Raw genomic sequence first — 24,907 nt, 5'->3', positions numbered from 1 at the left:
CCTTTCTCCCTGCCTCTTGGTACCTGTGCTCTAGGGGGGTACATGGCTTAGTGGCTACCATGCAGGACTCTGGCTCAGGTTATCCTTAAACCTTCTGCTTAAAATGCCTCCCCCCTCACCTCATCTCCCTGGGCCTGAATCCTACCTGCCCCTCATCTGAACTTCCACAGCTGGTTGCCCAGTGGTTTGAATATAACCATTTAGTTTAACATAGGGGCTTATATTGGGGCTTTCCTGGTGGCTCAGATGGTAAAGAATCCACCTGTAATGCCGAAGTTGCAGGAGACACAAGTTCAATCCCTGGGTTGGTAATACACCCTGGAGGAGGGCATGGCAACCCACTCCACTGTTCTTGCCAGGAGAATCCCATGGACAGAGGAGCCTGGTGGGCTCCTCTGGTGGGCTTACAGTCCATGGGGTCACAGACAGTCAGACACGACAGAGCAACTAACGCTTTCATACTTACATAATAGTCAGTCGGGCTGGGACTTAACCCCAGTCTCCCCTGATGTGCTAGTCCTATAACTCTGGATGAGCCTTCTCAGCTCTGTCTCAGTTTCTGCATCTGTATAATGGGGACAGTAAACAGCCTATATCTCGGGCTGGTTGGGAGGAACACACGAGACAGTGAAGAAGACCTTCCACATTAGTGGCTCTGACCACTGTCATCACCATCATGTGAGACCACAATGTGTATCTGTTGAGGAATAAATGTGTGCTGTCACCAGAGGAGGCTGAGAAAGGGTTGCTAAGGAAACGGATCTCTAACTAGTTGGTTTAAAAAAAAAAAAAGAATGACGGACAATTAGCAGAGTGGTAGCTGGAGGTAAATAGACCTTTAAAACACTTAAACAGCCTAACTGTGTCACCTCTAATCTTGCTTATATGGTCAATTTGCTTAACCAACTCTTCCTCCGTCACTTGCCCTGTCTTAATGATCACAATTCTGAACAAGGTGGGTCCAAATGAAACAGCTGTTACTGTAACAATGACGAGGAGGAGGAGAATACCACACTTCAGAGATCCTCCTCCTCAATTCTCTAGCCTAGCTGTCTTTTTAAAATTTTTAATAGAAGTGGAATTTAGAAAGCTGAAGATGAGGTACTTCTTAGGTTTTGGGTCTAGGAGCCCACTGTCAGAATATTACTTTTCCCAGAAGCCAAGGCCCCCGGCAAGAGACCCCTGAAAACAGTGGTGCACTGCACCTACATCTGCAGGGAAAGCATGCAGAGGACAGACGTGCAGCCCGGCCGGGTGGGCCCTGCCTGCTGAGTGGACGGTAGGGGCAGAGTGGGCGGGGAGGAGGAGAGCTTCCTGGAAGTTGGTGTCGGTTACTGTGACTTTAATTTCTCTCCTCATACCTCCTCGGCTGACATCACTCCGAAACTAAGGACCTTTGGTGCATAACAGAATTCGTAACACAAAAACCACCAGGACCCACACTCGACCAGAAGGGAAGGGCAGTGTCATCCACAGCAGCAAGTTGAGCACAAGCAAGCCGGGAGCTTTACGCCCCAGAGCCTCCCGCTGTGCGCTAGGTAGGGGTGGAGAGGTGGGGACGCTGCAGGTCAGAAGGGGGAGGCAGGCTCTGCACTCTGGGATCTGTGCAGGCTGGGTTAGAAACGCTCCAGGGGTGACAAATGCACACACTTCTATGTGGCCCTGTCTTGATGCCATCTCATCATTACTTAAGTACACACACACATAACACATACCTTACACCATTAGAAGTTCCCTTAATCCAGGAGGTTCTAAAATTCGGGCTGAGTTCCTCCTTTCAGACCCTACCTGTTCCCTCCATGATCCACACAGCATGAAAAAACCTCTGGCCTCACCAAAGGGCTGCCCACTTCAGTCACTGACCCTCCAAGAGCCATGGGTCTTTTCTTCTCACATGCCACCCCCTCCACGGCTGATTACAAACCCCATTATACCCACTTCCTGACGTCAAGTCTATGATTAACAAGGGCTGTGACTGGCAGCTCAGAAATGGTAGATTTCTGCTTTCCATACATTTTTATCCTTATTTAAACCCATTATAAGTTATGTTCACTTAGGCATTACATCCTCAGTTTGCCAGCTGGAGGTGTAGTCAGGGTGACAGAGCATTATTTTTAGCTGAAAAAGACACTTGCATGAATGGGCGGCTCCCCTTTAGGGGGTGGGCATTTCCTATCACGAACAGTATTGCCTGAACTGTCATTCCAGAGTCTGAGTATCTTCCTCCTCCCTCTAAGAAGATGGCTTTGCTGGGCCCTGTTTCAGGGGTGGGCACGGGCACTCCCCTTGCCTGTGCTGGGCAGACTGGCCAGCAGGGCTCTGCGCAGTGCTCGGCAGAGCCCTCCTGGAGTCAGAAAGGCACAGGCAGGAGGAGCTCGGGTTCAGGAGTCACCCAGAGGCTTCGGTTTTGGCTCCATCATTACTAGATACGTGACCCTGAGCAAACTGGGCCTTCGTTTCCCCATCTATATAACAGGAATAGTACTGCCCTCATGGAGTCTTTGAGAGAATGGATGTAAGTTTACATCAGTACAAAGTACGCATACAGACGTATAAATAAACAGACAATAAGAAACAAGACTGCCTGCTTGACCGCTCTCAACCTCCATGGCTGAGCTGTCAGTGACGATGGGCAAGCCGGCCACTGAAAGGAAGGTCCTGTGGGGCGCTGGGTTGGGGCACAGATCCTCAGGGTTTATTTTCATCCCCTCTGTTTCTGCCTATGCCTCTTGGCAGGTGTTTACTCTCCTGATGCCTGAATTTTACCCTCTCTGCAATGGAGACCATAACCGTCCTTGTGTTTCATCAGGAAGTTGAGAGGATCAAATAAGATAAAGCAGGCACAGTGCTCAGCACTGGTCAGTGCTCAAAGAATGGCAACTGATGATTTTATTGATCTTACTTCCCTGCCAGCTGCCTTAGGAATCCTGGATGCATCCTGTTTACCCACTCTGAGTAGTACAGTGCTTGGAAGATAGAGCAGGAGATAGAACTTTTGGGCTTGAGTTTGAAGCCGGCCTCTGCCACATACCATTGTCTCCAAGTCAAGCCATTCCCTAACCTCACTAGTCTTTTGCTTTCTCGTCTATAAAATCTGAGTACCGATCCCACAGTCCCACTGTGGGAAAGGAAAGAGGCCGTGCAGCTCAATACCCCAATTCAGTGCCAGCACTTAAAGAGAAGGTAAGAAACAGTAGACCCGTTTTAAAAGGTTCCTTTTTTCTCAATGAATAGAAAGGTCCCCTAAAATCTTGGTGACTCTTATTTTCCAGATTCCATGAGGGGGAGGAAATCAAACAATTTTAATATGAACCAGGGTCCTCCAGTGGCACTTTGGGCTTTCTGGTTCCCAGTAGTAGTAAGCTTTGAGTGTTTGGTCTAAGATGTTGTAACCTCAGGGCCCTGACTGGGCTGTCACACCCCCTCCCCAAGATCAGCCCCACACGTGTTCATGCTGACACAGGCAACAGGAAGGGAACCTACTTCAGGAGAAGGCCAGTCCTGGGAGAGACCCTGCAGTGGAGAACTTGCTAGAGTCCACAAAAGACTGATCTGATTATGGCGACCACAGGGAATGAGAGAGGAAAGAGAAATGACATTAGTAAGTGGCGACAGTATTTTTCAAGGAAATCTAGGGCCTGAGCAGAACTGCTGGAGTTGGAAGAACTGCTCAGGCAACTCCAGCAGAGGAGGGATATGGGGGACCTGGGGCCAGGTCCGACAAGGGCAAACACACAGGAACAGAAGAGCTGAGGGCAGACAGGGGCAGGCAAGCCCAAGGTCGAGCCCTGGGCAGCAGCGCGTCTGCTGCAGGCCCTGGGAAGGTGAGTCAGGGCGCATCTGGTTGGCCCCGGCTAGGGCCTGGGGCTTACCTTGCAGACTGTTCCCGTTGGTGCTGGTGCAGGTGGGAGGTGGGGAGGTCTGGGGTCTGACGACAGGCGCAAAAGCACTCTTCTGTTTCACGGCTGAGACCATGTTGGCTGGTGAGAAGGAGAAGATGCCAGAGGAGCTGCTGCAATTGGAGGGGAGGCTTGTGGAGGAGGCCATGGTGGGGCTGGATGGCACAACTAAGGGGCAAGGGGAAAAGAAAAATCAGCGCTTCTCCCAGTATCCTGACACACAGCCTCTCAGCTCCCACCCTGACACCCAGCCCGCTCAGGCCACCCTTCTAGCAGGAGCCTTCCCTGAACGCTCAGGGTCTTGTCAGCTTTCATCATTTGGTACCTGGCACGTGTTTCCTTTCGTCGGTGGTGACTGTGGTCTTTTGTGTGTTTATTGTAGGCCGACTATGTGCCAGGCGGTATGCCAGAGCATCTCAGGCCAGGAGGCAAGAGTGTTCTTACTAAGGGAATGGTGTCACTAATAGCTTCGACAGTGAGTACGGCCCACTCTGGGGAGTCGGGGAAGGGAAACCAAAGAAGGTTTCATGGAGGAGGTGTAGGCCTATACTGAGGTTCTAGCAAAGGGTCTGGGGCTACAAGAGGCAGGAGGTGGCCTGACCGGGAGGGTGTGGTCACTTGTGGAAGGAGAGGTATGAGGAAGAAGAGTGAGGTGAAGGCAATGCCAGGGTTCTAGGTTAAGGCACTGATGCATGGATGGCGGGGTGTGTCCGCTGTCTCCCCATGAAGCTACTACAGCTCCCCGAGGTGTACGTGTATGCGGGTCAGTCATGTCTGACTCTTCAGGACCCCGTGGACTGTAGCCTACCAGGCTCCTCTGCCCATGGGGGTTTCCCAGGCAAGAACAGGCCATTTCCTCCTCCAGGGGATCCTCCTGTGGCAGGGACTGAACTGGAATCTTGAGTCTCCTGCATTGGCAGGTGGAGTCTTTACCCCTGAGCCACCTGGGAAGCCCTCTTGAAGGATATATCTCCATGTTCCACAACACAGATAGAGGTAGGTAGGCGGCCAGATGGATAAATAATCCACCACGTGCTTTCTGAGTGACTAATGAGGGCCTACAAGTCAAAGTTCCAAATCCTCTCTACCTCCTGCGGAACGGTACAGAGATGCATGTGTGTGAGCTAATAAGCAGCAGGATCGGAGCTTTATGTAAATACTCACAGTCTGGGAGTGGTGGGGACGTGGATTATCAATGACAGGAGATCTCTGGTGACTCAGAGAGAGAGACAACCTAGCTGCTTGGAGGATATGAAAGAGTGTGAGTGATGCAGGTCCTCTCCACATGGCCTTTCATCTTTCACTAGTTGCTAGTCATCTCAGGTCACTTTAGGAAGTAGATATTGTACACACGAAAGCCCTCTACACTCAGGACTTAGGGCCATCACACACCCACCTTCCATTTCCTCTGTACCCCAGGGAAAAGTATGAGTTCTGTGCGATGATTTTCAGGCACTTAATTCACATTCTAGGTACTTCCTCCTCACTGTATTATTTTCCACAGTATGTAATACACATTCTATATTGCTTCGTCACCTGCAGGAATCTTGACATCTTTTCCATCTATGTCAGTAGCCAAGCAAGCTTCAGTTGGGACCTATTACATCCTTTTTAAACCTGAGCAAACCGAGCGAGTCGAGACTCAGAAAATAGTCCAGGGACTGGCCCCCGTGAGTGAACTGAAAGGTGAGCCCTGGAACCACACCCCAGCGCAGGGCTCTGTCTACGAGGCTGCCCTGCAAAGCACACCGATCACCAGGGGACAGGCCCCTTCCCAGGAGCACACCACAGTCCAATTCCCTGAGTAAGTGGCCTCCCCCTCAACCTCCTGACTTTGGAAACTTAGGGAAGAGCTTATCAAGTCAGTCACAGACAGCAGTTGCCATCAGGGGGAAATGACCTCTTCTAATCAGCCCTCAGCACTACACAACCCAAATGCACTGGATGTTTTATGGAGCAGAACAGGGAGCCACCATCCTCAGGATTTTCACAAACATTTTCCAAACTGTACTTTTTCTTTTAATGAGACCAGCATTTTTATACATCTCTTAGGATTTGTAAATGTGAAAATGCGCTCAATAATAACACCCATTTAAATTGCAAAACTCCTGCACTGGAGGTTTGATTTTTAAATATTCGTAGACTTGAAATCCTGCTGGTTCACTGAGGAAGGCAATTAATCTCGTTGGCAAATGCGATCATTATGTGTATTTAGAGGTGGGGAGTTTGAGGGGGGCCTTAACAGAGGAAGGGGTGAAATATAGTCAAGCAGTTCCATTTGTTATAACATTATTAGTTATCAGCCACCACACCAGAAAGGGTGTTCACCAGTGGAAACGTCTTATTTTATTTTTTATTCTGTTTGGAATTTTTCAACATGAGTGGTTTATGAATAATTAAATATTGTGGAGGCAAAAATTCAAATCAGCTGGGCTTTTTGTTTATTGTTTTATTTGCATTTATGCAGATAAAACAGTCCCATCTGAGAGCCTATTTGAGAATTTAATACTATATTTGTGAGCACTGAGAAAATCAATTAATGGAAATTAAATGTTGGAAGTTTCACAGTCTGACAGATGCAATCTCAGGCTCAGGTCGCTGGGTGTCTGCACAGGCTTAGGAAGACAGGGCAATCCAAGGCCCTAAATTGAATTGCTACCATATAGCAATTAGGTTATTGATTTAATTAAGAATGCCACCTTTTAATTTTCAGGTCATGATTGAAACCTTTTCTGATTGAGTAGAAACGAGAACACTGAAATGATAGATTTGTGAGAAACAATCTTTTGATGAATCAAAATCTAATGTGAAACTGGCCCCAAACATTGATGCTTCAGCAGACAGATGTAATATATGCAGATTATTAGAGAGAATTTTAAATGTACAACAAGCTGCTGATTCCAAACAGATCGAGTAGATATAAAGAAATACAGAGGTTTAGCTCACACTGAGCCTACAAATTCAGCCGAAAGGTAAATGGCGCTAAGTATTGCTTTCAGAAGTTAACTTCTTGCAAAGGCCAAGAATGATCTTTCCTCTTTCAACAGCCTAGCACACTCTGCATTTCCACTGTCAGAGAAAGCATCATTTTCAGCATTTTTAGCTGAGACTCTCATTTTTTAAAAAATCATACCATTCTCTCATTTAACAACACAGTTTCTATCAGCTCACAAAATTCTCAGAGCTTAAAATTATTATACACCAGAAGAGCCACACACACTGTCCAAGATGAACTTGGTTTTCTATGTAAAAATCCTCAGAGGGCAATTGAGAGACTGTGGAGACACAGCTCATGACATTTTGTATGTAAAGACGCCGGTTCCCTGAGGTTCTTTATACGCAATCGAAACACTGCACACACACACACACCCCCCACCCCACCCCCGCCAAAAAAAACCCTTTAACCTCAGCTTCTTTAAGACAGGGACAAGGCACAAAAGAACAATTTCTTGTATATGTTTTTTCATCATGCCAAATTTTTGGGAAAAATAAAGTGCGTTTTTTGGTTTGAATGTTTGTTTTTCTTTGTACATATTAAACACAAGGGGAAAAAAATCTAAACATTAAAAGAATAAAGGAGAGGGACTTCCCTGGTGGCCTAGTGGCTAAGACTGTACGCTCCCAATGCAGGGGGCCCACGTTCGATCTCTGGTCAGGGAACTAGATCCTACATGCCGCAACTAACACCCAGTGCAGCCAATTAAATAAATATCTTTTTTTTTTTAAGAAATATCTTTAAAAATAAAAATTTTAAGGTTTAGATAGTCATTACCATGCTAAACTACTAGCACCACTTAACATTATCATTCTATCATTATGATTATTACCGAGATTTACTGACTGCATCTCCCATGGGCTGAGCTTTAGGACAAGCTTATTACATGCATTCTTTTATCCAAGTCTCACAACTGTGTGGGAGAGAGAGTGGCTTCCTTCCCCATTTTACAGATGAGAAAACTGAGGTTTAGAAAGGAGATGAACCTGCTCAGGGCCACAGTCAGTGACTGGTAGAAGAGTCAGACCCAGCTCCATCTGACTGGAAGGAAGCTTGGGATCTCACAATGACCTCACGTTGCTACTTGGGTTGCAGGCAAGCTCTGCTAGAGAGACAGGGGAGAATGATGAGCAAGGAGGGCAGAGATTCCTGCTGGAGACAGTGCTGCCTTGGGTCCCATCACCTGGGTCCACGCCTGGCCGGGCGGGGTCCTCAGAGCGGGCAGACCTGCACAATGAGCCAACACAGCACACTGCCCAGGTTTTGGAGCAGAAAACGTACAGAAACACAGGACACACGTCCTTACTTACTGGCGTAGGGCGAGTTGGCAGCTGAGCCGTTGAGGAAGGTAGGGGAGCCGCCCAAATTGGACATGGCAGCGGTGCCGTATCCATTCATACTCGTGGTGACCGAGTTATAGTTGGTCTGCTGGGGGGTGGTGCTCGGCACATACCCGTGTGGTGACACGCTGCTTGAGTTACGGGTGAAACCTGAGAGGCGGGGGCGAAAGCAAGGATGAGGGTGGCATTCAGGTGGGTGGTGGGCCTGGGAGGCTGGGGGAAAGGAGGTCTCTGTCTCTTGCCCCCTCACCACATCCCGAAGGGAAGGGGCTGAGTGATTCATGGGTGGGTTGATGGTGCTAGCTCTGTGATTAAAATGGGAAGCGAGCGAAAGACACATTTCTCAGGAGATCATAAATACTTAGCGGGCCCATGAGAAGTGGCAACGCAGGACTTATAAATTATCATTTTGGAACAGAAATAAATCCCAATCCGAGAGATGTACCCTGGAGGTAACAGGTTCCTACTCCCTGGGTGAGGGTGATAGGCTCTGGCCCCTCCAGAACTTTAATTCCAACCCTCTTTGGGACCTGTCATTCATGGTTTACAGTGAAAAGTCAAATGCAGAGATGGCTAAATGCATGGATCCTTTCTAGCGCCCCCGCACCAGATTACCAAACATGATGGCTAGAACCAGAAGTCTACAATAATACCTAATACACACAGACCTAGGAATCTCCCTTTTTATGGGGGGTAAAAAAAAGAATTTTAAAAAATGAACACTTTTGCGTCAAATAAATGGGGAGGCGTAGCTTGAGGTTGGGAAGGGGCAAGGAAATCAGCAGGAGTGGGAGGCGGACAAGGGCGGGCTCCTGACCCTGATTGGTGGCCTGCGATGCCTCGGAGACATTCACGGCCAGTTGTCCACTGAAGGAGTTCACGCCCATCATTCCCGCATGGACAGAGGTGTTCGTGAGGGCCGGGAGCTGGCTGTGGTTGCGAGGGACACTGTACAGAGCCTCTGCGATGTCAGCTGCTCTCTTCAGAATAATCTCCTGAAAAGTAACAAGAACATCCCGTTTAACTGCCCCAGTCACATTTCTGGGAGTAACACATCCCAAGTGTTTACCGCAGGCTGCACTCAGGGCTTTCCATGATTAACTGCACTAACTTCTGCAACCTTTTCAGCAAACCTGTGTGTTCAGTCTCATCACCATCAAGCCCATACCTCAGATGGGCCAACTGAGGCTGAGAGAGGTGAAGACCTCATTTAAGGACACTTACCTCCTTAAGGCGGAGAAGGCAATGGCACCCCACTCCAGTACTCTTGCCTGGAAAATCCCATGGACGGAGGAGCCTGGTAGGCTGCAGTCCATGGGGTCGCTGAGTTGGACACAACTGAGTGACTTCACTTTCACTTTTCACTTTCATGCATTGGAGAAGGAAATGGCAACCCACTCCAGTGTTCTTGCCTGGAGAATCTCAGGGACGGGGGAGCCTGGTGGGCTGCCATCTATGGGGTCGCACAGAGTCGGACACGACTGAAGCAACTTAGCAGCAGTAGCAGCAGCAACCTCCTTAAGGACAGAGCTGGGCTGCATAACTCTATATGACTCTGACAGCCCATTAACTCAGCCAATCCTCCATACTACCTCGGGGACAGCAACCTGGGGCTTCCCTTCCCCACCAGTAACACAGAAAACTCTGGGGTCACTCTCTCACACACACACACGTGCGCCCTGAATCTCATCTCCCTGGATGAAGTTAAGGGAAGGTTTACATGACAACCTGTGTCCTTAAGTATTAGGGCTGTGTCCCTCGGACACTGACCAATTCAAGTGACACAAGAAAGGAAGGATTATCTCAGACTTGTAGTTTCCTGAGCAAGTTGAATCAGAAACATGGAGTTGCTCTATGAAACAAGCAGACAATGTTCAGGCCCTGTTACACTTTTCAGGAGAAGAAATTAAGCCCCTCTTTTCCTCCTAAATTTTCTCAAAAACCTGAGAGGAATAAAATTGAGCACCAGTAACTCTCTTCTTCAATGATGAACTATATTCCCACAGGAGATTCCTTTTAAATGAAGTACCTTTTCTCATAAGAAAAATTATTCCCTAGAAAAGGCAATAAAAGATTTACAAAAGAACAGAGAAGAACTGAATGGCTTTGCAACATGTTAGGCCTGAATGACTTATACTCTGAACTTAGGAAAGAGCTTTTGTAATTTTCATGCTTTTTCATTCTAACAAGGACTCGGAGCTTCAGCTGAATGTGGAAGGTTCGAGACCCAGCACGCTCACCTGGTTGTTGTGTGGCATCCCATAGAGTGCTTCTACCAGATCTGCAGCCCTTTTGAGTATCACTTCCTGTCAAGGAGAAAAGCAGATACAGTCCTCTGAGTGAAAGCAGGATGTCATTATCTTTTCACATGATCATGTTCTATTTTCCCTCTCACCATCCTTTGCCAACACACTGCTTTAAAAGCAGTGGGTTTGGGGAACCCCAGAGTGGTGTTAAATCACCAATTTATCCCTGTTCATATACACACTTAATCAAGTCAAAAGGTGAGCATCATTGGTACTGCAAGATAAAATACATCACTCAATAGTCTGCCATAAGCACGATAAAGCACTCATATGTTTATTGCTGAATACAATTGCAAGGTCATTTACTAGATTACTACAATCGATGTCAGTTGGTGCATGTTATGAATCCCTAAGATGTGTTTATTTTGCACTTAATTGCTTATTCCAGGAACCATGACCTTATCAGACAGGTCATTTTCAAGAGATTTCCAATCAGTCTTCAGCTAGTAAGAAGCATGTGGCATTAGACTCCTCTTGTATATCTCCCTTGTGTGGCAGAGTCATGAGATCACGGGGTGATGTGCTGTTTTGTCAGAGGTTCTTACAAAAGAATTCTCCTGCCCCCAGAAGCTCCCTCTGCACCAATTTTCATGACTGGCAGAGTCTGCTTCTTTTATAGCAATTCTTTGCTATTTCAGAATTGTTTGTCATTTTCCCCAATTGCTCATTCATCCTCCTCCTAGGTGTTATGCTCTGCTGTTCACTCCAGTTGAAGAAAAAATGTCTCCTTTCATTTAGGTGGACTTCCATATTTAGCTAGCATGTGTGTTTCTAATAATGTAGGGCACTCTACAAAAATATGTGTGGTGGTAATTTTTTTCATTCTAACCACAAGAAATTGTTCCTTTATTCAGCCCCAATTTTCTAAAGATTCATTTATACTGCAATGTGAAAAGAAAAGCTAAACTTGATATATATAAAATGGAGGTTTATCAGAGAACCAAACATGAAGGCATGGTATGATTATCAGAGGTGATTTGCAAAAAGATATGTTTACATTATTTTTTTTTTTTTTTTTGCTGTGGGTAAAGTTTCAAAAATAAGTTTAACTTTAAACATTTTACACAATAGATTTCTGCATGGAGAAGCAGTGCTGTTCAATTTTCACATACTGCAGACACTGATCACAAAATAGGGATATAATTACATTCATTTTGCTGTCACCATAGCCTCTTCAAAAATTCTTGAACAACTCTTGAAATGACAAGCTTTTAGATACATATTAGCATTTTTCAATTTTAAATTCTCTATAATATAAGATAAAATAGTTGTCATACTGCAGTAACTACTTATGACATATATAATGTCCTAAATTCAAAAATGAGAGAGAGGGGTTTTCAGTTCTCAATAAACATTTATGCGTGCCTTAAGCTGCTGCTATACCCCATTTACAAAACAGTTCTGTTATTTTTCAGATAAGGAGTGGAAAACATTATATAATCAATGGGGTTTGAATCAATCCATCTGAAATAATTTATTTTTTAATGCAAGCTACAAGATAACCTACCACATTTTTGTTTGCAGTGCTGTCTGACCATAGCAGTTAATAATTTACTATGGTGTGGGCACAGTAAACCCTATCCCCAGATCAAATTCAGCCCGTACTGCTTTCATTAAAACCTCACGGCTTTATCTGGCTCTTAGAAAAGATTAGAACAAAACAGGATCAAGTTAGTTTATATACTAAAAGTTGACTTCTGTGGGTCTATATTCATTTATTTCTTCAAATGAATATTTATGTCAGTGTTTGGGCTTGGCAAAGAAGGTATTTTTCTTTCTTCTCATTTTAGGGAAAAAAATACAAGACTCCTATTTGTCAAAAGCAAGACGAGGTGCAGTTAGAACCTGCATTTGTGAACTTCAATCTTGGAACAGTATCATTGAGGATTTAAAGCAGTGCTTATTTTAATTAATTTCACAGGACCAGGGAGGAGGCAGTTCCAATAAACTCCAGTATCTTTGAAGTTCTTGTACCTGAAAAATTCCAATTATCAGGGTAGGCTATATATTTTAAACTGATATATTTTTGGTGATAACAGGTTTTGATGACATAATTCACTTGTTTCTTTTTCTCCTTACTCAACGCCCAGAGCTCTCATCAGCATTCAATCCCCTGAAAGTGAAACATGTGAACCTCACTTCCTAGAGTTGCCTCCTCCTTCAGTCCATGGAACCAGGACATGCTTTCCACTAGGCACATTGCTGTAGTTCAGTCAGCAGCCCAGCATTGCTTCAGACCAGCAGTCTTGAGGACAGTGGTCCCAATGTCATGTCCTGAAAGTGACTCTCTTAAATGGTATCTTGCCTATTTTAAAGTATCCTTCATCGTGGTATCAACTTTGGGGCTTAAGGGGGAGAGGCTTTTGGCTCAGCTTGCCCAATGTGATTCAGCTTCTATTAGTTATTTCTGCAAATGGGAAGGAGAAAGGAAATGTCTGGGTCCTTTTGGAGTTAGTGCAGCGAACCTGCAAGGTGCTTGGATTTCGGTGACCAGAAAATTGCTCTCACCTCCATGTCATTAGGCTCCCAGTGAACTAGCCCCCAAGCGTGTTTGTGTTGGGGATCTAATATATTGCCTTTCAATCAGAGCTGAGAACCACTGAACACACAGACAGAACATGACGAGCAGGTCAGGAAAGCAATAAAGATTTTACAGAGCTGTCCAAGGTGCTAAATTTACTCAATAATGGGTTTGGCACCATAGTGTTAACCTCTCATTTACTACCAGTTTGAGGGACTAAATTGAAGTAGCTGACTTCATTTACCTTGAAATGTATATTTTATGACATTATGTAAGTAGATTGAAAGGGCACTGCAGTTTTAACAATTTAAAGGCTAAAGCATGTTTAAGATGAAACTTGAATATTTATTGTATATTGCACTTAAAGTATATAGAATGTTAAAATGTATTGATTAAATTTGTAAAAGGCATTATAAAAATGACAGGTAGTATAAAAGATGTATGCCTTTTAAAATCAAATTGATAGTATATGCTATCTCTTCGGTGGTCACAAGTGTAATTTTTTTGCAGTTTTATATGGTAATTTGAAAAATCTGTAATTTCACATTAGGAAATGATTGAGCCTGTGATGTTAAAAAAAAGAGAGAAATTTCCCATAAGGGGAAGAGCTGGATGTTTCATATAATCTTTTGTCTCTGAAATTGTTCCTAAAGTCTTATTTTTTGTGACATCGTGTAAGGATCCTTCCATTCTAATATGCAATTTTAATATTTCTGAAAAGAAAGAGCATTTGACTAGTACTAATATCTAATTTTTCAAAGCATTTATTTGTCAGGAGAGATTTTCTCCTCTCTTCTTAATGTTTAAAATGACTCCCTGCTTGCAGTTTAAAACATGAGGGTAGAGATTAGACTTTTCCAAGATAATTAATCCTATCCTTGGATTAAAAAAATAACATATCCCATTGAGTAATTAAGAAGACAAATACTAGTACCCGAAATATTGAAAAGCCCCAGCGTCTCCTTATAGAGGTAATGCTTATTCTCCAACCTATATCCTGAGTCAGACTATTTTTCTTTTCATAAGTTTGGACTTATTCTCAAAGACATAGAAAATGTTTACTCTTTAAAAACAACAGCAACTTTTTACTGACCTATTTCCTTTCACAATCAAAACTTGTCTTTACCTGCCTTGCTATGACCATTGATTGATGATTATGTGAATGGGATTCTGGAGAGGAAAAATGGATAAGCTATACTAAATCTGTTTAGAGTTAGTAGAAACACTGGAGAGATTCAAGGAACAGTCAAGTATAATTGTCCTAAGTTTTGCTATATTTTGAAACCTTAATGATAAAAATGCCAAATGGGCTACAGATACAGTGAGAAGATGCGGCTTTACTTCCCATGTCGCAACCCAGTCAGTTAGCAAATAATTTTTAAACTTCCTGTTGCCCAGGTAGCCGCACACCAACACTCCTCTCCAGCACCTTTCAAGGCCCCCTATCTTCCCAGAATTAAGGTACAGGGTTACTGGGAGGTCGCACAAGATCTCCACCCCTCTTTATTCAACCTTCTCTCCCTATGCATCGGAAGAACCGCTGTCTATTCTGGGCTAGCCAGGCCTCCTCAGTCTAGAAGGAGCATGCTGGGCCCCTTCCGATCTCCAAACCATCACTCATTTGCTCTTACTTCACCTGGACACTGGCTTCAGCCGGTGTCCATTTGCAATGCCTCCCCATCCTGTAGAGTCTGGTAATGACTGTGGTACTGGTGGTGGTGGGAGAGTAATGGAAGAGAGAACTGCTGTGTTTGGAAAGGGAGACTTTAACTCACTCGCTCCTCATGGTGAGACTGTATCACCATTTGGCAGATAAGGAGACCGAGACTCAGAGAGGTCCACCAATCTGCCCTGAGGTCACACAGCTAATGAACGTCTGAGCAGGGATTCAATCTCAGTCCTGTTACACGTCAGAGCCTGAACTCTTCATACTTACACTATCCTATCAGAACTAATTCCACCTTCACTGAGACTCCATCTTCTAACCTCTCTCATTCCTCTGAAAAAGAGTGCTGACTGCCCTACCCAGAGCCACACAGAAGTAGATTCTGTAGGGTCATTTTGTTCTGCTCTTAAGTGTGCGAGTCTTCAACCTCCAACAACCAGACTGTAGATACTTTGAGGTCATGGCTATGTCTTAATCTCCTTCTCTAAGCCCCTAGCACTGTGTGTCGTGTCCGACTCTTTGCGAGCCCGTGGACTGTAGCCCACCAGGCTCCTCCATCTATGGACTTCTCCAGGCAAGAATACTGGAGTGGGTTGCCATTTCCTTCTCCAGGGGATCTTTCTGACCCGGGGGATCGAACCCAGGTCTCCCGCAATGCAGGCAGACGCTTTAACCTCTGAGCCACCAGGGAAGCCCTCAGCAAACCACAGCCCTTGATAAATTCTTATTGAAGAGTTTATTCTAAAATAGGTACTGATTTTTAAAAGTATGTGCTTAATTTATATGAGGAAATGACCAAGTTATATATTTGGCATAGTTTATAAAAGCAGAAGACTTAAATTTGGTGCCCCATTTGGCTCTAGACTTTTGAATCCAATATATAAATTCCCAAAGGTCAAGTCTGGGGGGTTTTATACCATTTTTTAAGTGAATTTGCTCCTTCACTCCTGCTGGCTTATACTTACACTTTAATTTTGTGATTAATATAATGAATCATCTTGGGTACAGACATTATCTCAAGTTATAGGCTGCTATCAACATGAGGCTGGTCTTGATGTACATTAGCCTTTTATTAACTGTACTCCTAGACTCTTAGAAATACTTAGGTTTTTGCATCCTCTCAGGAACAAGGCATATCATATCTGATATGCAGACATGGCTAACTCATCTTTCCTTCTGTTTTATGACAGTAAAATCTCTGAGGATTATTCACCCTCCATGTCAATCTTCGGCATCTGATCCCAAATGTGTTGCTTTTAATAATAAGTCCATATTCACTGTGCCCACCCAGCCTCCTAGGGAGAGTGGGAAGGATGTCTAACCATCCGATACTGAGCCCATTTATAAATCCAGTTCAATGTTTTGAGTAATTCAAACCCAGATGAGCAGGGGAGATGGCCTGAACTCCCTTCCATTCAGAACACATACAGACCAACTCATAAAGCCAGATGGGTACCCATTTACCAACACAACATTAATTTCAAAGATCAGAATCAGATTTTGAGACTCTGGAAACTCCCTCATAAAATTAAAGTCCAGGGATGCTTCAGTAATTTCAGAAGACAATCTGTGCTTGGCTTTATGCTCCATCAAGTAGAAAATAATGTTTTGAGGGATGTAGAAAACAGAAGCTAAACAGTAAGCATCAATTATCAAAGTCAAGTTGACTTGGGTGATTCCTACGAAAGAAGTACAATACTTTCCTGTCACTGCACTTTTCCCTGACACCCATTTATCACCAATCTACTTTCCTTATCAGGGAATTCAAGATACAGTGGGTCCAAATATCAGCAAAATATGGAGTGGAATGGCAAAATCACTCCTGATTTGAAGTTGATAAGCACTTATGACTGAACTCAGCACTGACTCCATGCACCTCCTCACTCTGGAGTTTACACTGGGTTCAAATCTTAAACAGTGTAACTCAGCTTATTAGCCTTTACGTTCCAGCTCTTTCCCCACTTGCTTCTGAAAGCGTGGGTGACACTACCGATTGGAAAGCCTAAAAGCTGAAACACTGATTGGAAGTTTCTGGCGGCCCATTTCCCACAGAGCTGGATGTACAGCACAATAAATACTAGTTATACTGAAAGGTATTTCTGTGAAGGGTAGTTTTCTATCCCAACTTCCTTTATGTTTATTCAGCCAAATGGAAAATTCCACAATGGTAGACTCTGTATCCTAAAAAAAAAAAAATCATATAATGAGGGCAGTGAGGGAAAGAATAAAACAAACCAAAATAATACTTGAGCGCTGTTTAGTTTCCAATCCTCTGAGACATTCCTTAAATTTTTCATTTTTTCTGGTATTATGAACTTCTCAAAATGGAGCTTAGCGCAGATCATTAGAAGCCTTTGGTGTCACACTTTAAACACTCTTTACTCAGAAGCCCTATGACTGAGAAGTGTCGCTTACATTTAGCATGGATATAATTAAACATGTTTCTGTTGAAAGGGGCATTCTCATTATGGCTAAGGACCACTTTAGACTAAATTGAAATGGAAAGGAGGAACATAGATGAGATGTAGGTAGCAAGTGGTTATTTCTAGGGAGGCATAAAATGCCAAATGTGTAACAATTATATTTTACAACCCTGCATTCTAAAGACTTCAGAGCATTTTATTATATAAGAAGCCCCAGCTGAAGCTTACGGAACATTCCAGCACACACTCATTGCCCATAGCCTTTAAAGAAAAATAAAATTCAAACCATAATCAAAATCTGCAGAAAATTTCAAAACAAAGGATTTAAGTATTTTGAAAGGGTCTACTGCCATTTTCACAAGAGGCTTCAAAAGTATTCTAAAGGCATTGCCGAGCTTTGAAGGGGAGGGGGCTTCCAAACCTCCTTTAATTTTAAGGTCGATTTTATGTTCAGATTAGATGCTACTCCTCTTACTTCTCCAACGTATGTTAGGTATCATTGTGCCACGTGGCTGAAGGTGCACCAGAAGGCTTTGCATTTGTTAGAAGCACGGTATAGAGGACTTCTGAATCACATGAAATGAAGGTAGGTTGTAAGCTAACTCAGCTATATCAACATAAGACATACTAACTTACATGATTGACTTTTACAGTGGAAAGAAAAAGGCTGTTTTCAGGCAGCTGTTATTGCCTCAATGGAAAAAAAAAATCAATGAAAGTGAAATGAACAAGAGATTTTGTCTGAGTTGCAGTTAATACCACTGAAGAGCTATGGATATTAAAAGGTCAACAAATAAATTAGCCAGAGTGTTATGAAATGAATGATTTGGCTTATAATTTTATTGAGTGAAAATTGTTCGCTGCCTATTAGACCAGGTAATTTTTATCTCGTGCCTCAATTACTGTTCCGTAAGCAATAATATAGTTGTAAGAGCTGCTGGTTCGATCGCGTGACCTCTGAGAAGCCGGCTAGGACAGCTGACTTTACTATGATGGATAACTAAGCTTGGTCTCCACGAGGTGCCAAACCTCCCTTTCCTGCAAGGGGATCTCATAAAAGAAACATTACAGCTTGATTCATTTTACCAAAATGTTCGACTTTTCAAGTGTCAGCAGTTAAGTATAAATTGTGAAGCCAGGTATTCCTGAGAAGAGTGATGACAATGCCCCCCCCCTCTTTTTGGTCTCGTGGCATCCTCTTCTAAATGGTGTCATGGTAATTGGTGAATGGGAGCCTGGGGTGCTTCCCGCCACAAATACAGTGAAAAATGGTGTCTGCACCCTTGTGGATATGACCTGCTTGGAGGTACAGAGCTGAACTTGGTAACCTCTGGCTGGCTCTTCTTATTCCGATTCATTGTACTGGTTTAAGACCAACGCTCTGGGTTAGGTCCTGCTGAGTGGCCTTGGAAATCGACTTTCTGATCAGGATGAAAGTCTCAGCTTAAAGAGAAGGCTGTGGACAGAGGTGCCTTTTTCAGGGCTAGGTTGTAAAGTCAGCACATGAAACAAAAACTGCCTAGAGTCAAAATTACCCTTGAAACTCTTTTAAGTTGCCAAGGCCTGGGCTCTTAGAAACACAAAAGCCAGAAATTAACTACTTGTGTTTCTCTTTGTCTTTTGGCTGTGGCTTCCCTTTCCCTAGGGTGAGAGAGAATAAATATCTAGTTTGAAAGTAAGAGGACCACTGAGTAAACAAAGAGATTTATTTTATGTATCCCGGTGTGTGTCTGTGTATGCATGTATACAAATGTATGTGTATATTTATATTTTTGGACAAGTACGTGTAGTTAAACTTGAGTAAGTGATACATGCAGGCTGGAACTACGCTGGACTTTAACAGTATCTAAGGTAGGCAAAAATAGAGTTGGTTTTGGCTTCTTAAATTGTTGAACATCATTGGTTATCGCATGTACCTCCAGACAAACGGTATCTGTAAATGATGATTCCCAAAGCTTTACAGATGGTCCTGACTATAACTGCAATTAAAATTCACTGCCTCAAGACTGCTGGGGCTCTGTTGGTTCTTATTACTCCAGTGTTTAATTGAAGTGTTACTCAAGGCTGAAAATAGTAAGCATGGCCGGAGACCTCCTAGTGTCTCTGATTCTCTGGTCTTTAAGAGGAGGGTGTTGGGTGGTTAGAAGGTAGAAATGAGCCCCTTGTGCCTCCTCCTGTGACTTCTCCTTGAACTAATGAGTAATTATATTCAAAGCCCTGTACACAGGGTGTGATATGAAGGTTAAAGTTACCCCACACACACACACCCACGCATCAAAGAGCTCCATGCTAAAAAAGGACTTGAAGTAGGCTCAAGAATACAGCTGTTGGAGTAACTGTTATTACAAGTCCCTACCACGATGACTTGGGGGCTAAAGAGAAAGAGAATTATCTCCTGGTACTGTATGTGTATTTTTAATTCCTGCTGCCTCTTTCCCCTGACTCAGCCATCTGTGAGCTACCCTCAGTCCCTGCTACCACCTTCCTCCTCCCGCTAGCTGAACTTGCAGAATTCTAAAAATCTGGTTTATAAAACTGCCCTTTTTCTTACAATTCCCATTTCTTAATTCTAGGAGGCAGTGCTTTAGAGATTCGGGCTCTGGAATCCAAAAGCACTGGCTCAAAACCTGCTGGGCCACTTTCATCGCAAACGCAGCCCTCAGTTTCCTCTGTTCCATGGGTGGACTCAGACCAGCTTCGAGCTCAGCAGACGGCCAGCGAGGCTTACGGAGCAGCAGGCAGTGATAGCACTGCCCTTACTTATTTTCCAGAGAATTTGGGCAAATTATGTGCATTCTTAGAGCCAATGTGGGTTATGTGCCTGCAAAACCCTGCGAAAGACTCTGAACAGACTAATGGTGAGGAAATCTGGAAGTGGAAAATCTCTATTGACAGCTGCATGACCTGTCCTGAGCCTCAGTTTCCTCATCTCTAAATTGGGCATGATTCAACAGTGACAGAATAACTTACTGCAGAGTTGGTTAGTTAAAGATAACATAAATAAAGTAACACAGTGAGAATTAAAACTTCTGTGGGAGTCGTGGCCTTTTTAATGAAGCTACAATCTCCCTCCCCAGAAAAATAATGTGTGCATGCAGGTGTATGCATACTCATCTCACACACCCACTTGTGTATACAATTTCAAGGGCACACAAAACTAGGTTAAACTCCCCCAATAAAAGAAGCATAAGTAGGAGGGGACACCAAGCCCCTAAACTGGGCATATTATCAAAATGGGAAAGTGGAATTTGCCTGTGAGTTTTCTGGCAGAGACAGAGTAGAGAAGGGCAAAAAGAACTGCATTCCACAGTTTGTGTTTTTGACAAGAAAAGGCAGAGACAAAATGGTTTTCGGAATCAAACCCAAGCATGCTTTTCCTAAGAGGTGAATATACCATATGATTTGCTTTTGTTACTGTATTTTTTTTGGTTTGAGTTGTTTTGGTTCCCAGATATAATGTTAATAGAGTTTCTTAAAATTAAAAACAAAACAAATAAATGATTAGGATTAGAGAGCTGGGTCAGTGTCACAGTGTGGAAGATAAAGACACAGGGTTTTTCTTTCTCCTCTTCTGAAACCCTCAGGCATCCCCTTTTCTGCTAACAGGCAATGCGGTTATGTAAAGATTTCTTATTTGTATTTTCACTGATGCAACTGCAGGTTTTGAATTACGGATAGTCTTTGCATAAAGACTAAAACAATAAAAACATAATTAGAATACATGGTATATAGCCGACTCCAGTTTTATTTTGCCCCAGCTCTGTATTTATGATAAATCACTAAACACGACCGATCTTTAGGGCGGGTGATTTTGGGTCTTGTCTCTCCATTGAGCAAAACCAGTGCCTGTGACTAGCGTCTGAATTTCCATTCTGCAAGTGTACAGTGGAACTGAATAATATTTGGCACAATGCAGTGCACAACTGAGCCACTAAATGGCTGATTTACTAAATTATTATTAGATGAGCCCTTGCTGTTCCAAATGAAAGTGCAGTCACTGTCTTCCTTCATGGTGTGTTCAGATTGTTCTGTGTTTAAATATTCAGCATGAGGCTAATGCGAACTGATGAACTGAGACTATAAACATTCACTTTCAATACAGATAGAGCGACAGAGATGAAACATATCATGTGGCCTGCGGAGGTGAAAATGATTTATATTTAAGGATGTTGCTGCCTACTTCCATTACTTTAAGGTACTCTTAACTAGCATGGTGTTGGAAATGACTAATTCCCGCGTACAGGAAGAAGAGGCTGGGATTGTTATTTTTTTGCACACCAGTGAACGAGAAGCTACACCAAGGATCTGCTGCCTATGTTGTGGTTCAGAACCTTGAGTTTTATTCATGGCGGGCTGCACCATGCCAGCAGAGTCTTATTTCTTCTGGGAGAACTATGGTTTCTAACATTCAGTGTTTTTTCTGTACCCACCCAAAGGGTCCACAGTCCGTCCTCAGTACCACCCATACCTCAGCCGTCCACCTTCCTTACCATCGGTATCTACTGTACCTACTCCACAGCCAACCCAGGACCTCACTCTCCATCTCACCAGCACCTTTACTGACACCTGCTGGAATGAAGAACAAACCTTGCTCCTTGGACAGAGATAATCCCCTCCTCCTTCCTCCCCTTTGAGGGCAGTTATAGGCAAGCACTTAAAATACTGTGATCACTTACAGTAGATTAGAATTTTTTATTGGTGCCCTGTTGCCATAACAACATGAAGACAGCAGATGACTTAAGCTAAGCTTGCAAAGCAAAAGGCTGCTCATCTGGCAGTTAAAATGAATACAGTTCATTTCACAAGTTTCCCATATGGACTCTTAGTGTATGGTAATGAGGAGACCATATGGTGAGAGAAAATGCAGTGAGAACAATTGGGTTCCACTGGCTGAGTGGGAAGTAGGGAGAGAAAACCCGGGTGAGAGATTCTGGTGTGTGTGCTCTCTGGGTTCAAGGTTTGGTTGAGGTTTGTTTGGGTTTGCATTTCGGATGGTTGTGTTCCGTAGGGGTTTCGTGTTTCTTAATCTGTTCCTTAATATGTCGGCTGCGTGAAATGACAAACATCTTGCAAATTTTGCAATATCATTCATCACAAACTGTCAGCAGTGTTTGCAAATCTGACTTGCAAGATCTTTTAAATGTGTTGTGCTTAAAAGGCAACAGTACTAAGTTTTTAGACAAAGTGCAGGAAAATTTAAGCACTTCTGACAAGCAGAAACATTAGCAGTAATCATTTTAAAAACACTCGCATCTTTTGCCTGTGTGTTTAGCCGTAAATAATGCTAGAATGTATAAAAGCTTTAAAGTAAAAAATGTAATAAATACTTTTTATTATGTTTCATAAAGGATAACAAAAAAAAATGCTGTGCACAGTTTGTATGTGTTATCTATAGGTACAGAGGTATGGAAATACCCCACTCTCCTCACTGCTCACCAGATTGGAAAGTGGGGAGGACAGCTTGAGAAAGGCTCTAAAGTCAATTCTGTACTATACATGCTTCATAAAAGATGAATATAAATGCATTAGTTAGACACGGTGAGCTAAATTAGAAGGTCAGGCAGGGCTGGGAGGGCTGAAAAATCACACAACCAATGAGTGTAATTACTCTTTTTTAAGTCTATTAAGTGGTGTTGTTCTATCAAGGCTCAAGGGTATAGGACATGAAGAACAAGATAAAGTAATGTGTATTTATTACTCCCACTGGATCAATTTACCAGATATTTTCAGCTCCATAAAGCAAAATACACAAATGCCGCCTTTGTTACTTTTCTCAAACTGCTTTATTTTCTCTAAAAGAGGGACTGGCTCTTGGAGAAGAGACACATTTGCCCTGTGGAGGTCCCCATGCCAACCCCTCTGGGCGGGGAAAAGAGAGAAGGCTGGTGCATGTTTAAGTAGGATGGGGCTGAGGTTAGGCGAGGGACAGGAGAGAGAAGCCTGTGGCCTCAAGGCAGAATTACTTGGGTTTCCAGAATTGGAGGGAAATGGGAACTTGATGCAGTGAGGCCCGAGGCCCTGCGTGCAAACCCTAATTTTCCCATGTGCTTGCTGTGAGTGGCACACCGCCAGCCCTCTGGAAACTCTGACCCTGTGATGTGGGGTGTACCCATCTTGCCAGGAATAATAGTCCCCATATACTGAAGTCTTGCTATCTGCCCGAGAGACCCCGTTGCATAAATTATCTCATTAACACCCAACAGCCGCACTGTGGGGCAGCTGCTTTACAAAGGAGGAATCCGAGTCTGGGAAGAGTGAGTCCGTGAACAGACAGCACATGTGGTTTTCAAAATCCACGTCCACCTAACCTGGGAATCTCCCCTCCTGACCTCTGTGCTTTTCAGAAACCTTGATAAAGCCATGCCAGGCACATTGCGGGCACGATGTACATGTTACCTATTTCCTGGGACTCACCGCAAACACGCGAATGCCGGCCAAGCGCGATGCCTCTGTACTAATGCTCACGGATCACTCAGGAAGACAGCTGACAAGCTGAAAGGGGACAGAGACACCTCTGGCCTTCAAAACAGAGACAGCTAGCTCCTTGCTCAACACTTCTGGATGGCCTCCTGCATTTCAGCATCTCAGCACTTCTGAGTGACCACAGTCGCCATCCCTCTCACCTCCACATGATAAAAGTCAACTTTCACCCCAAAGTGGGTCAAAAATTCCTCTCCCTCCTGCCAGGATCCAGAGAGGTAGGCACATCTGTGTGACAGAAGAGAATGCTGCAGCTGGAAGCCCTCAGCCTGCCCTTCTTCACATGCACACCTGGGCTTTGCATGATGACAGTATTTTATTTTTTTTTTTTTAATGACAATATTTTAAATCGGTGTGTATGGCAACTATCTGTGATGGTAGCTTTCAGGGATAAAAATCATCTACAGAGAAGGATTCCCACTTGCTCCCATTTTCTCATTTGGTAAATGGGAATGAGGTCTGCTTTCCCGACTTCTCTCACAAGAGGGGCTCCCATAAAACAAAGCATGTACAAGTTCTTTGAAAAAGCTCAAGCCAGTATACAAAGGCATATTATTATGGAAAGCTGTCTGCTTGGTCTTTGGAGCAGTTTCATTTGACAGAATATGTGGGTGGTTGTATGAATCTAGCTTTGTCTATTCACAAACACATGGGTTTAATAAAGCGGAGTTTGTTTTTTAAGGTGTGTGGTCCACGGCGCACTGAAACACTCCTGTTTGACAAACACTGACCACGATTCTAAGAAAGGCGGAGCCCGTTTTCATCCCTCAAACAATGGACAGCGGGACTATAAATCTCCCAGGTCCACAGGAATACCTCGCGCTGGCTCCATCCGCCACTTCCTGACCCTGCTCTTGAACTCTCACTCCACCTTCGCAGTCAGAGCCAAGAGGACACCACTCTGATCTGAGTCACAGAGCGAGCTTCCTGGGGTGGGCTCCGGCCAAAGCCCTTGCACGGCGCAGTGGCTGGATGCAAGCTATGGAGTGTTTCCTTAACACACAAACCCATTGTGTCCTTGATTACTCTTCCCAAACCCAGGAAAGCAGGGCTGGGAATTTCACCATCAGGCCACCAGGGACGAAGTGACACGTGCCTGGGCTATTTGTTCAATGTTTCTGAACGTGATGTACAACCGTGAAGATGTTTTTAAAAGCAAATACACAAAACTCAACCATATATTCCTGTTTCTCTCCTTTCTTTATGAATAAGTACTGCTTGGAGCTAGAGACCTCAACCATTAAATCAAATTTGTCTCCTGTTTTTTCAGTAAATAT

The 24,907-nt window shown here is 43.9% G+C and overlaps 1 protein-coding gene across 7 annotated transcripts in view; it reads right to left on the bottom strand.

Moving 5' to 3' along the window:
* EBF1 (EBF transcription factor 1) overlaps positions 1-24,907 on the bottom strand; it is a 403,840-nt gene that overhangs the window by 6,704 nt on the left and 372,229 nt on the right. For 4 of the 7 annotated variants that reach the window (XM_043464838.1, XM_043464839.1, XM_043464840.1 and 1 more), the window contains exons 12-15: positions 10,475-10,540; positions 9,052-9,229; positions 8,205-8,384; positions 3,873-4,067 (exon numbers count right to left, since the gene is read on the bottom strand). In XM_043464838.1, the coding sequence (XP_043320773.1) occupies positions 3,873-4,067; positions 8,205-8,384; positions 9,052-9,229; positions 10,475-10,540 (619 nt within the window). Of the gene's footprint in view, positions 1-3,469; positions 3,553-3,872; positions 4,068-8,204; positions 8,385-9,051; positions 9,230-10,474; positions 10,541-24,907 lie in introns of those variants that run through there. The other 3 variants (XM_043464842.1, XM_043464843.1, XM_043464844.1) reach the window with 1 other exon arrangement.

This window comes from Cervus canadensis, chromosome 4, assembly GCF_019320065.1.
Source record: "Cervus canadensis isolate Bull #8, Minnesota chromosome 4, ASM1932006v1, whole genome shotgun sequence".
Lineage (NCBI taxonomy): Eukaryota > Metazoa > Chordata > Mammalia > Artiodactyla > Cervidae > Cervus > Cervus canadensis.
The sequence above is the reverse complement of the archived record's forward strand: the minus strand, read 5'-3'. Positions and strand labels throughout refer to the sequence as shown.